The 13411-nt window shown below is 37.5% G+C and overlaps 2 protein-coding genes across 2 annotated transcripts; one reads left to right on the top strand and one right to left on the bottom strand.

Annotated features, from left to right (window-relative positions):
- The first annotated feature begins 2922 nt into the window (after positions 1-2922).
- Positions 2923-3912, top strand: BNAC05G15210D. The gene has a single exon (XM_013839084.1). It carries the CDS (start codon positions 2923-2925, stop codon positions 3910-3912), a length of 990 nt encoding a protein of 329 aa, XP_013694538.1.
- Positions 3913-10162: 6250 nt separating this feature from the next.
- Positions 10163-12971, bottom strand: LOC106398052 (jasmonate O-methyltransferase). Its single transcript, XM_013838650.3, has 4 exons — positions 12810-12971; positions 12215-12649; positions 11233-11523; positions 10163-10672 (listed from the first exon to the last, which is right to left on the bottom strand). The coding sequence occupies exons 1-4, from the start codon at positions 12882-12884 to the stop codon at positions 10295-10297; spliced, it is 1179 nt and encodes a 392-aa protein (XP_013694104.1). The 5' UTR covers positions 12885-12971; the 3' UTR covers positions 10163-10294.
- Positions 12972-13411: the final 440 nt, after the last annotated feature.

Here is a 13411-nt window from a genome sequence, read left to right on the forward strand (position 1 = left end):
AGATAAATAAATAGAGGATATGATAGAATCAGCCTGATCAAAAGATGATCGAAGTGGATGTGATGGAGTGAAAGCTTGCTGGATGTGTATCACTCTCAAGCTTGGCAACGAATGGAATGGATGTGATGGTGGATTGGGGACGCCACAAGACTTTATGGAAAAGAGCCTTGATAAGTCAAGGTGCTGTGGAGCTGTTTCTCACAACATTCTAAAGACTAATTAGAATAATAGTTTTGACAAAAGTAGAAAAACTGAATAATTTATATTACTTTCAAACATGGATAATTTACAAAGACAAATGAATTGAGTTTATATAAGCTCGACAATGACAATCTAACAGTCATAAAATGATAAAAGGAAAGAAATAAACTCGAAATAAAAAAAAAAGAAAATCAAAACTTTGATGGTTCCATGGAATATAGCCTTTAGGCTTAATTTGCTCTTGAGCCAAAAAGAAACTTGTGGAGCCTTTGTATCTGATCAGCTTCTGGGTGTAGCCACGATCAAGAAGTCTTCCTGATATGTCTCTGCATGGCTTTGATGAAAAATATGGCCATTGCTCCTTTGCCATAAACTGATGAAGACTTTCCTTGCAAGTAAATGGTGTGAACGCATCCAAATAAGAAAAGCTGATGGTAGAGAGAATCCTCATGATCATCTGGATGCTGGTGCAGCTATATGGACGTCGTGGATATCTTCTGAATGGTCTAGAGTACCTGGTTTCCATAGATAGGTTTGGGTCGGACCAAATCGAAATGGTTGGAAAATTCCAAATTGATGTCGGTTTGGCCGGTTTTAGAAAATTGATTGCATCTTGGTTTTTCTTTGACAAATTCTTCTGATTTCGGATTTTTTGGAAATATAAGACATTAATCTTGAAGCTCATGCTTGATTCTGGAGAAAGCCGCTTCATGGTCGGGCTGAAATCCACTTTTAATGGCTGATACTTGCAATTAGACGGACTGGAAAACCTCCAGTTTGTAAAATCTATAATTTCTTTTTCCGTGAAGTTTTTCTTGTAATTCCAAACTTCAGTGATGAATCGTTGAGTTGACCTTCCGTGAAAATTGGTTTCATGCCAAAATTCCTTCTGGTATTGATATGTACTCCTTGGACTGAACCTCTATCGCTGGTACCTCCTAGATGGCCGGTTTGGACAGCTTGGTTGACTTCTGGTTCAACCACTGACCAGGAATTCTCAAGATTTACGATGGTTTTATGAAGCTTTAGCAATCACTACAATTCCTTTAAGGGTCGAATCGTTAATGGATGGAGCTTACGCTCATAATCTGATTTCATTTATGAAGCTGTAGCAATCACTAGTGCAAGCTAGTTGTAGTTCTATCAAACAAGTGATTTGTGACCGCATTACCTCTTATAATAGATTTTATCACTAGCCATATACAGTGGTAACTCCCAATCACACAAACGGGATTATATTATATAACTCAAGCTAAATGTTACTATAGGAGTTGCAACAGAACAAAAGAAACGAAACAGTGACACGAAGAAAATTCAGAGCATTCTTCGTTATCAAAGAGTGTTGACGTTTAATTTGTTGGACATGTTACTATGACATTGTCACACTCAACATATGTGTGTTGTTTGTTCAGATGTTATGTTTGTATCAAAAATAAAAACTTTTAAAACGATAGATGCGGAAGTCCATCTCTGGTTGTAAGAACATGTTTGATATATTTTCATATACAACCTAGATACCTCTAGTCTGGTGCCAGAGCTGGACCACCCATACTATATGATGAAGTATGCAAAAAAAAAACTATAATATTTAATTCAAACTGTTCGAACGAAATTGTACGGTGGTCAAATCAGAACTGGAACCTGGCTAACTGTATCTGGCATGCATGTAATGTAACCGCACAAATTAATTAGTACTTTGATTTTCTTTTCTCAACATCTAATTAATTCTTTGATAATGTGGAAATTTATGTGTAAATGTTGTGAACTTGCGATTATTACAAAGATTGTTTAATGGCGACCACAGTGTTTGGATCTGCCGCACATAAAGAAACCAGTCTCGATCTGTCTGTACTTTCTTTTAAGCCCTTCCAATTTCTGAAAAACTGATTCAGCCTTTTATTTTATCTCTATAAAATGTTACATCTCCATCTTTTATTTTGTTCGTTGCAAGCTGTACATATGCTTTTGAGCAACTCATCCACGTTATATGTAGTTCTCGGATCTCGACCATTATATTTTTGATTTCCATGACCCTCGTGAGTGTGATACTATTTCCGAATCATCTTGTATGATAAGTTCGTTCTTAGTTGCATCTACTTGACGGCGAGGTTTATGCACTTTATATATGCTAACCAACGTCCTCCAGGCTCCATCTACAGATAATTGATGCTCTTCAACTGTACGTACGTATACTATATGCACTTTTTGACAGTTGTTCTTAGAGATCACCTTTATAGAAACTCAAAATATATTATTATTATGTGTGATACAAAAAAAAAACTATGATACACATTATTACTTGATGCAAAAGAAAATTTACTTAGGAAAGACTAAAAGAAAAACTCGATTGATAAATGTAAAATATCCATACCCGAATCTATATAGGAGTATTACTTAAGTAAGATGTTCATTAAATAAATTTTTGGGGTCTCGTATCGAAAACTTGCTATATCCATACGATATACTTTCTATAAAAGGACCACTAGTTTCAAGTGACCGTACCTGTCTCACGATCAGTGCATCTCTTTTCTCCGACATAATATTTTCCTCTCCTATAGAAACTTGTAACATTTCCTTCATTAATTCTCCCAGTTTCCCTTTCAAGTTCCCCTAGAAAAATTATCATATATCCTCACTTTCCCGTTTTGTTTTCCCGAAACCCTAGATTTATTTCACATATATAGCCTTAGTCAAGCTCACGATCCAATATACTAACAAACAATGGAGGCAGAGAACGATGAGGCCACTAAGGGACATGACAATACGTTTAGCTTACATAGTATTTTATTCATCGTCCAAGTCTCAGCCGGCCTAGCCTTCGCCGGTTACTGCGGTTACCCGGCGATTGTAAATGTACTTGAAGGATTCATACTTTGGTTCGATTGGTTCCGTTTGGTTCTAAGAAACCTTTTCTTCATTTTCATCATCCTTAACGCTCTCATCGGCTCCATATACTTTACTTTCCTCAAAGCCACCGAGAAAAAGAAACCGAGTCTCCGTGATGAATATATCACCGCCGTACCATCCGACGTCCGTTCTTCGCCGGAGCAGTCTTTTTCCCCGATGGAGGTTGGACATTATAATAACTCTTGTTACCAGGAGAGTGTGCAGCCGTTTCAAGCGGTTAATACGGTTGAGGAGAGTAGCCGTTATGAACGTGTGGTGATGGAGACGAACTCCAAGAGTTACAAGAGGATGATAAGCTCGGAGAAGAAGATGAAGAAGACGAGGTCGTCGACGGTGGAGTGTCATCAAAGGATGGAATCGGAGAGAGTGATGAAAACGGCGTCGTGCAGGTCGTCGCGGGACATGATGGATGAGTTGAGCAGCGAGGAGTTTCGTATGAAGATTGAGACTTTTATCATGGAGACGAAGATGATGTATCACTGGCAAAACGGCGTCGTTGATCACCGGCAAAACGGTGGCCCTCAGCTGCAATACGGCGACGCTGACCAGTGTCAACACGGTGTTCCTCAGTTGCAAAACGGCGTCCCTTATCACTGGAAATACGGTTTCCCTCAGTTTCAAAACGGCGGCGTTCACCAGTGGCAAAACGGTTTCCCTCAGTTGCAAAACGGAGGCGTTCACCATTGGCAAAACGGTTATCCTCAGTTGCAAGGGCAGCCTGATTACGATGGGACTGGTCGTAGGCTCGTGGGTGGTCCTGGCTGTACTAGTAGTCATGGTCCGCACTTGGCTATTTTGGATTAGAGCGAGGCGACTATGTAGAAGTAACAGAAAATTATTCTGAATTTGATTCTCTTATATCACTCGAAAATTTGAATTTTTCGAGGCTTTTATAGTTTTTATTGTAGTTTATGTTTCAAAATTTTAATTTTGGTTGTTTTTTTACGGCCAGTAATTAATGATGTATTACTAATACAGATAAGGCCATGATTATCGCGTCCCAAAGGAGATATCTTAGCATTAATCAGATTTTAATTAAATGAAAAACATGCAATTAAAACTGGGACGGCCTTAGTTAAGAGTTTTTCGGTGGCGTCCTAAGGAGTCACGTGCCGTGTCGCGAATGGCCGAAAAAAAAGGGTAGGGCAAAATCGATTTGGGAACGAGAAACACTTTCCTCGTCGGATCTCTCTTCTCTCTCGATCTCTCTTCTCTCGATCTCTCCTCTTCTCTCCTGATCTCTCGGTTCTCTCTTCTATCTCGAAATCTCGATATCTCGACGGTGCTCTCGCGACGGTTCTCTCGACGGTGCTCTCTCGACGGTTCTCTCGAGGGTTCTCTCGATATCTCGACGGTGCTCTCTCGACTCTCGGCGATTCTCCTCTCGATCTCTCGACGGTTCTCCTCTCGACTCTCGACGGTTCTCTTCTCGATCTCTCGACGGTTCTCCTCTCGACTCTCGACGGTTCTCTCTCGACTCTCGACGGTTCTCTCTCGACTCAACAGCGGTTCTCTCTCGACTAACCAGTGTATTCCTCGATTCGAAGTTGAAGAGGGTAGATGTTCCTCCTCCGTATTGAGTCTTTGCATGTATTAGGATTTCGATCGCCTTGTAGAATTAGGGATTTCAAAAATCTATAATCGGCTTTCTAGTCTGTGAGAGTGTGAGAGAGTGTGCTTATTTGATGAAAGTGATATGTGTTTCGGAAATCAATACTAATTTGATGAAACTGAATTTTTTTTTTCGTTTGATTCTGAGTCTTTTGTTAGGTGTGGTTCGTCTGCAATTACCGGGAAAGGAAACAACTCTAAGTAAGAACAATCATTTCGTCCAAAGTTGAAGGTAATTGACTTTCTCTTCAGCTCTCAAAGTAATTTTGTTCGTATAATGACATGATAGTAATCTAGTTTGTATTCTTGAAATAACTCTCTAGTTTGTTTGCAACCAAATCGTCTAGACTTGGACTCTTGTTTCTGTAATGAACTATGCTAGTTTGTATACCTTTATTGCTAGTTTGCCATGTTTGAAATGAAAGGCTAGTTTGATTGCGACCAAGTCTATTATGTAAATGTCATCATTAACGGTTACTTAATGCACTTGCAAAGTTGGTTGTGTAATGTGTAATAATTGAGATGTACTTTGGTAGTTGGGTCATTATGGTTGTGTTAATTACAGTTTCATCTATCAAACCGAGCTTCTAGGAGATAATTTTTTCTCCATCATCTTCTTTCTCTTCTCTTCTCGGGTCCCTTCTCTCTTCTTACTGCTATGAATCCATTGAATCCGTATAGCCAGTCCTCTGGTTATATGGGCCTTCTTCATAGTCAACACGAAAGTGTTCTCCATGAAAACTCTCCTTATGAGAGTTTTCATTCTGGATCTTCAGAAATCCCTCAATTCAGTTCTCATCAATGTGAGGCTCCAACTCCAACTCCACCTACAGACATACCCGTGGAGCGTGGGAAGAGACACAAATGGACCCCAGCGGATGACGAGCTTCTAATCAGTGCATGGTTAAACACATCTAAGGGTGCTATAGTCGGCAATAACCAAAAGTCTGGGACCTTCTGGCAACGAGTAGGATATTATTTCTTAGCGGCACTACTTAGAAGAGATGGTTGTCAACGTAGCGAACATCTCCATTATAAGCAGAGGTGGCACAAGATCAATGATCAAACTAACAAGTTTTGTGGTGCATATGCGGCTGCAGAGAGGCAAATTAGTAGTGGTCAGAAGGATAACGATGTTCTGAAGGTGGCCCATGACATCTTCTACTCTGATCAGGAATCGAAATTTACACTTGAGCATGCTTGGTGTGTATTGAGGCATGAACAGAAATGGCTTAACCTCAACACCACTAAAGCTTCTGGAAGTTCAAAGAGGAAAACCAGTGAAACAGGTTCCCAACCTTCAACCACCAGTGTTACTGACCATGAGATCCGGCCTGAAGGTGTCAAGGCTGCAAAAGCTAAAAGGAGTAATGCTCAGGGGAATTCAGTTGCTGATTATACAAGCGTTTGGGAAATGAGGAAGGAGGATCTCGCGAGGAAAGAGAAACTGTCCAAGCTTGCCATACTAGACACTTTACTTTCCAAAAAAGAACCACTCAGTGAGGCTGAAGAAGTTGCCAAAAACAAGCTACTCGCCGAGTATATATAGAGAGATATCTCCTAAAATGTCGCATAAACAACCTCCTTAAGTGTCTTTAATTTATGCCTAGCTTTCTATATTTTAATGTACTTCTATCTTTATAAATGAATCTATTATGTTACGTATGTGCTTCGTGGTTGTTGAACTTGGTCGTTGGTTAATTAAAATGAATGTCCTTCTTTATTAATTAACTCTCTAATATTACCCTTGTTATTTTTTACAGGTTTCATCAAACATGGGTCTTGACTACAGCTACACCAACCTTCCCAATCTGAGGAGTTTGGTGGGGATGAGGCAGAAAGTGACTACAGCGAAATTGAAGCGCTGATTCGTCAAGACCAGGCAGAGCTAAGTTACGTGAACGGTGAGGAGATTCTGTACCCTCCGCTGCCTGAGGTTGAATTCGGTTTTCCACAGACATGCTACTGTGGTAGTCAACCTCAGCTAGCTACATCGCAGAGTAGAACCGATCCAGGTAGAAGATACTACACATGTTATAATGTTGATGATGGAGAGTGCCATGTTTGGAAATGGTGGGATGAAGCTGTAATGGAGGAGATGAGAGCCAGGAATAGACACACACTTCAGTTAGCCGAAAAGGTAGATTCTCTGAACTTCTTGAGTGACTACGAGACTGTGCAGAAGCTGGCTAGGCTAGAGAACCTTGTGTTTGAGTTGACAAAGAATAAATCAAGGTCTAGCTTTGATTACTTTGTTGCGGTTATGGCCATTGTCTTAATTTTCATAGGTATTGTCCTCATCTTTATGTAATCTGTGCTCGTGAGTCTGTGTGTGTCATAGGAGTACTTGTATTGTCAAGTGTGCTCGTGAGTCTGTGTGTGTCACAGGAGTACTTGTATTGTCAAGTATGCTCGTGAGTCTGTGTGTGTCACAGGAGTACTTGTATTGTGACAAGAAATAAAGTTAAAGGGTCACAAGTTGTAGTAAAGGGTCACAAGACTAACAAGAAACAATCAAAGAGTGTGATCTTCTTTTACCTATAAATAAGAGAAACCAACTTCACAATTATATATATGCACTTCTCGTTAAAAACATACTTCTCCTCTCTACTTATTTCATTCAAATTTTGTTTTTTCTTTCACAATGGCATCATCTTCCCATTATCACTACCACAAAGATGATGATGCTGAATTAGAATCTATGTTTGAAGAATTCTTAGAAATCCCAGATATTATTCCCGAACCAAAAGAGCGAAAAAAACATATTTTTATTGAGAGAAACCGAGAAGACGGTCACAAGAAGCTTTGGAATGATTATTTTAGCGAAACTCCAACATTCCCGCACAATATATTCCGGAGACGGTTTCGAATGAACAAGACATTGTTCTTGGGTATTGTGCATCGTCTCTCCCAAGAATTTGAGTATTTTCAACCAAGAGAAGATGCAGCCGGACGGTCTAGCCTATCTCCGCTCCAAAAATGTACCGCACAAATTCGTCAATTGGCGTATGGTGGTGGGGCTGATACCGTTGACGAATATGTCCGACTAGGTGAAACAACAGCTAGAAAATGTTTGCACCATTTTACCGCCGGAATAATCCACTTGTTTGGCGATCAATACCTAAGACGTCCAACACCGGAGGATCTGCAAAGACTACTATATATTGGAGAACAACGTGGATTTCCAGGAATGGTTGGAAGCATCGACTGTATGCATTGAGAGTGGAAGAATTGTCCAGCCGGTTGGAAATGAATATATTCACGAGGAACCGGAAAACCCACAATTGTGTTGGAGGCGGTAGCTTCATACGACCTCTGGATATGGCACGCGTTTTTTGGAGATCCATGTACTATGAACGATCTTAATATTCTTGATCGATCACCTGTTTTTGATGAAATAATTAACGGAAACGCTCCGAAATTCAATTTTCATGTCAACGGAAGGGAGTACCATTTGGCTTACTATCTCGTCGATGGTATTTATCCGAAATGGGCTACTTTTATTCAATCTATCCGACTCCCACAAGGTCCAAAACATTGTTTATTTGCTAAAAACCAAGAAGCCGTGCGAAAAGATGTTGAGCGTGCCTTCGGAGTCCTGCAAGCTAGATTCGCGGTTGTTAGAAATCCATCTAATTTATGGGATAAAAACAAAATAGGAAATATTATGAGAGCATGTATCATACTCCATAATATGATTGTAGAAGATGAACGAGATTCCTACACTAACGCTTCAGAATTTCAACAAGGAGAAGATGTGGATCCCACTTTTGTAGTCAAACGGACTACAAATCTCGGTACTATGGGACGTCGAGCAGAAATTCGGGATACAGAAGGCCATCAACAATTAAAAGAAGATTTGATTGAAAATATATGGGCTAAATTTAGACATTTCCCGAATATCTACAATGTTTAAGTTTCTATGAATTCAATAAAATGTTTGTTTTTTTTTTTTACTGTTTGTAATTTTTTTCCTTGTTTTTTTTTTCCAAGTTTGTAATTTTCTCATGTTTTATATTTTAATGTTAAATGTTTTATTTTAATTTTATCTTTTAAATATCATTACTTATTAAAAATATATAATTTATTTACTAAAAAATATCTAAAATTCCTACCAATAATCCCAACTTTTAGCATTGTCCTTAACTTTTTCTCTTAACATCAAAATAGTATTAAACTAATCTAAAGATTTAGAAATTAGTCCCACTAATAATCATGTCCTAATGCTCCTATTAATTTCTGTCACATGGAATGAAAGGCTGGCACTTTTTGACGTAAAAACTCATTAACTGGACGTTCCATATATAGTCGTTATACAAATAAGATGCAAGCGAGCAAGAATGTGAAGACAATTTGAGTAAAAAACAATGTTTAGCAAAAAATGTGTGCCACTCTATTTGCGTCTTGAAGGATCCTCATACTCTGTTTGGAGGATGCCACTTATTGACTAGTTAGGGGTCAAAATGGTTATATAATATTTTGTTTACTCTTTTTTTTTTTTTTTTTTTTTTTGCTAACATATTTTGTTTACTCAGTACGCTATATATAATAGTTAGGGGTCAAAATGGTTATATAATACTTTGTTTACTCAGTACGCCAGCCAAATTGCTCCATCTATTTTGTTTTCAAAGTTCAGAAAACTAGCCACTATATATTTTGCTAATGGATACCGTTTGAAAGATTAAGCCACCAGTACTGTGCAAATTTTGAAATTAATCATGTTCGTTATTATCAAAAAAATTTGAATCTTTTTTCATAGTTGATTCGATGCATGAATATAAAAAGGATAGAGCATACGCTTAAATTTAACACTGGACATATATATCAGTTATTTAAAATATATGGATCCACTACAATTAGCTTGAGTAGTATACTTAGAGGATTAGAGCATCCTTATTGACAAGTCTCTCAAAGTTTGTCTTCATATTATTTTATTAATAAGTTAGATAAATAACTAAATTTCAAAAATTAAACTAAATTTCAGTGGATAAAAGATGGACAAAATAGTTTTGCAGTTTCTAAAAAATATTGAAAAGTCTCTTAAAAAGGAAGTTTTTTTTTTAGTCTTCTTTTCTCTTACTTTTTTTTTCTTTTCTTTTACTGTTTCTTTTTTTATTTATTATTTTATCTAGATAGAAACTCAGAGCATCTGCATTGCGCGTCTTTACGCGTCTCTAAAGGGGGGCACGATTTTGTAAAAAAGGGTATACAAAGTGTGCACAATAAGAAACGTGTACTGTGTGTCTTTTGCACTGTTCGCGGACCCCACCGACACGTGGCGACCCGCGATGATGCGTTTTTTTTTAATCGGAAAAAAATAAAAAAAATAAAAAAATAAAAAAATAAAATAAGAAACTTTAGCGAGCATCATTTGCGTTGTTCTTAAAGACTTAAACGCCGAACTAAGTTTATTTTTCTAACAAACATATGTTAAAACATGTGCTTTTAAAAAAAATCACACATTTTTTTATTCTCGAAGCAAATGACATTACATATACTTCATTAAATAAAAGGTACTGAATCATGTCACTGTAGGTCCAAAGACATGTAAAAAGCCTAGGTTATAACATAATGGTCAACTCATTCTCACGAGGGAAACGATAATAAGAGCGTACCGAGGGGAGCTTACATACAAGTATTCCCCCACTATCTTTGCGTACCTTTCAAAAAGTTCGTCCATCACGTTTTGACCAAATGTAGGTTCAAGCATCGGCTCTACCACGGCTCGTATTGTCCTAGCCACTCGTCGTCCACTAGTTAGGGATTCGGGCTTGGAGTGTACTATGTCATAGCTCTTCTCGCTGATACTCCCACCTTCCCAGTCAACCGGAATTATCTCAAGTCGATCAATCGAAAATGAGCCTTCTTTCTCTATCGCTATTTTCAACTCTTCGGAGCTCGCAGCATAGTAAGGAGCGTTAAAAGCATCGATATTCTCTTCTTCAATGATACCCTTTAGATGAAGAAAATAAAAGAAGGAACCATTTAGAAATGAGGTATTGAGTATTATTTGTTGATCCAATAATCTTAAGGGTTGGCTATTATCATTCGTCCAAGAATCCAAGATCTTGTTGGAGCAGACCCAAGATCTACATTAGTTTGATCAAATATCTAAAAAGCTTAGGAACTAATCTTGAATGGGCTCTGAGAAAAATTCAGGCTACATAATTGAGATATAAAGTGATTTTCGTCATCAGTCTACTTGATTTCTACTATAGTTTGGATGTATTTTGTTATATTTGCTACTGTTTGGCACTACCAAACAAAACGTATATGATATCAAAATGTGTATATGATATATATGTCAGTTGACATAAATTGGCTAAACTGAAACATTTGAGACTACTCAACAAATTTGGAAAAGCACACATGGGGCCACATTACCAGGATAACTTAACTGGTCAAGTAACGTGCCACGGTCAGATCCCTATAGAGTAATATGAGCCATATATATCTAAAAGACTAGATACATGTTGGTTCTATTTATATGTAAACATATTTGCAACACCATACCTCATTGGCCATGGACATAAGCGCTTGAGCTAGGAGCTCCCACTGAAAGCAAGCTTCTTCGGTTGTAGGATCCGGTGAGCTTCTACCAAGGAACGATAAAACCATTCGGCCTCCAGGAACCAACTCCTCGGATCGCGATCTCAGAAACGCGGAGAAATCGGTTTGGAACTGAAGAGCATAGGCCTTTTGTACACTCTCAGGACTTGTCTTCGATATGTATATCTTCCCCCTGTTGTCTAGATTAGTTGTTATGACCACCCCATCTTCGTTGTTCATCTCACCACATGGAACCTTGTATATAGATGATAATTTCATTTGTTAGCCTGTACCGATTACCATAGTGTAACATTTAAAAGAAATGAAACAGTGATTTTCTAGTGTGCTGTATGATGTGTCATATGTGAACCACTGGGTTTTTCCGTAATTATTATTATTTTTTTGGTTTCTCGAATAAGAAAGATTCCCACGCACTAGATTTCTCTTAATAAAAGGTATATTAGTTGCGTAAATATTTTCCTGGTGCTGTATCGTGAAAGCTGTATCTTAGTATAGATATTTGTTAAATAAAATAGTTAATTGTAACTACAATTATCCATTCCTAATACTCTTTCATTTTTGCAAATAATGTGATTTTGACACTTTTCATACAAAATAATAAAATGGTTGAAATGTATTTATATATTATATTTGAAATAAAAATATTTATTTATAAGATCATTGTATTTTGTAATTAATATTAAACTTAAAGTAAGTATAAATTGAATAGAAATTTTAAAATAACACCCTTTGTGTAACAAAAAGTGGCAAAATGACTATCTTGTGAAAAAGAGAGTAGTATATTTAGATTTAAGTATTTAACAATTCAATGTCAGAATGTAAGTTGGCAAATGGCATTAATTTTTTTTTGAAGAAACTAGTTATTTAGCACATACTCGTAAAATCATATATAAGTAAAATTCGCATAGAGAATCAGAAACCACACCTGAGACAGCCAGTGTAAACTAGAAGAAGAATGAACAAAGTGAAGGCTCCTGCAAGGAAACAAACGCCCGTAGAAAGATCCAGGAACCGCCGACACAAAACACGGTCCTCCTCCCCGCTGAAAACCTAAAGCCGCCTTATTACTATTTTCTTTCTTCTTAAGCCGGTCGTAAAACTCTGGCAAAGACGCAAAGATGTAGTTGAAGTCATTGCTAGGAAGGTCGTTGAGAGAGACTCTTAGCTCAGGGACAGGACGGTGGAGGTCAGGACACAAGTTTTGGATTGTGTCTACGATATTGGAGATGGACAATAGACTGTTGGGACCGGAGGAGCAGCCTAAGTCGGCGATCCCAAAGCTCGAAATTTCAGAACTGCTCATCATTAGCTTCTTCAAGGTCTCGTCCAATACTCTTCTGCCTTGAGATATTATGTTGCTCTGCGAGTTACATATACATTGTCCACATGTGTTGTTAAAATTTTTGGTCTAGAACCAAAATAAATATATAAATATAGATGGTTTTTGACATGACAATATATACTCTATATATACTGTGTACACATGACTACTATGAATATTTTTTATATAAAACTTCAACCTGAGCGGTGGAGTTTTTGGCATAACTTGTTTCACCGTTTCCCTTGTTCATGTGGAGAATTCGCATTACTTCCATTTCTCTCTCTAGATCTATGTTTCTTTCTAAGGCAGAAGGTTAATGAAGATAATAAGTGATGTTGGCTCGGTATATATAAGGCAATAGGGTAAGTGTGGTAATAAGAGAGCAGTTCTATAACAGCCACAACCACATGCATCTTATGTACGTTGAGTTTATTAATAGCGCTATCTTCTTACGAATATCCTTTAAATTAAAAATTGTTCAAGGTTATTAGAAAGCATGTGCGGTTACAAGTCATTCTAGATTAAAACAAATTAGTAATATAATATAATTTTATATATTATTCCTAGTTATATACTTTTCAGCTGATTTAGAATATATTTACTCCAATATTCATTCAATCAGATTGAAGTTGCTACGTTTGGATACGGTACGGTTAAACTTGGTTGTTGTTATGTTTTGGGATAATATGGATGAAATCAAATACTTCACTTTTAATTAATGGTACGTGAACGAAAAGGAAAACTAAATTGTATTGAAAAAACCTATTCAATCTTGGGTTAGTTTGGTTAAAAGATAGATTC

This window comes from Brassica napus, chromosome C5 (assembly GCF_020379485.1).
Source record: "Brassica napus cultivar Da-Ae chromosome C5, Da-Ae, whole genome shotgun sequence".
Lineage (NCBI taxonomy): Eukaryota > Viridiplantae > Streptophyta > Magnoliopsida > Brassicales > Brassicaceae > Brassica > Brassica napus.

Excerpts from the sequence above, each read along its gene's own strand:
- BNAC05G15210D (XM_013839084.1), top strand. The coding sequence starts at position 2,923 with ATGGAGGCAGAGAACGATGAGGCCACTAAGGGACATGACAATACGTTT.
- LOC106398052 (XM_013838650.3), bottom strand. The coding sequence starts at position 12,884 with ATGGAAGTAATGCGAATTCTCCACATGAACAAGGGAAACGGTGAAACA. Across the intron at positions 11,524-12,214 it reads GTTTACACTGGCTGTCTCAG|GTTCCATGTGGTGAGATGAA; the intron begins GTGTGGTTTCTG and ends TCTATATACAAG. Across the intron at positions 10,673-11,232 it reads TTATGTCCATGGCCAATGAG|GGTATCATTGAAGAAGAGAA; the intron begins GTATGGTGTTGC and ends CTTCATCTAAAG.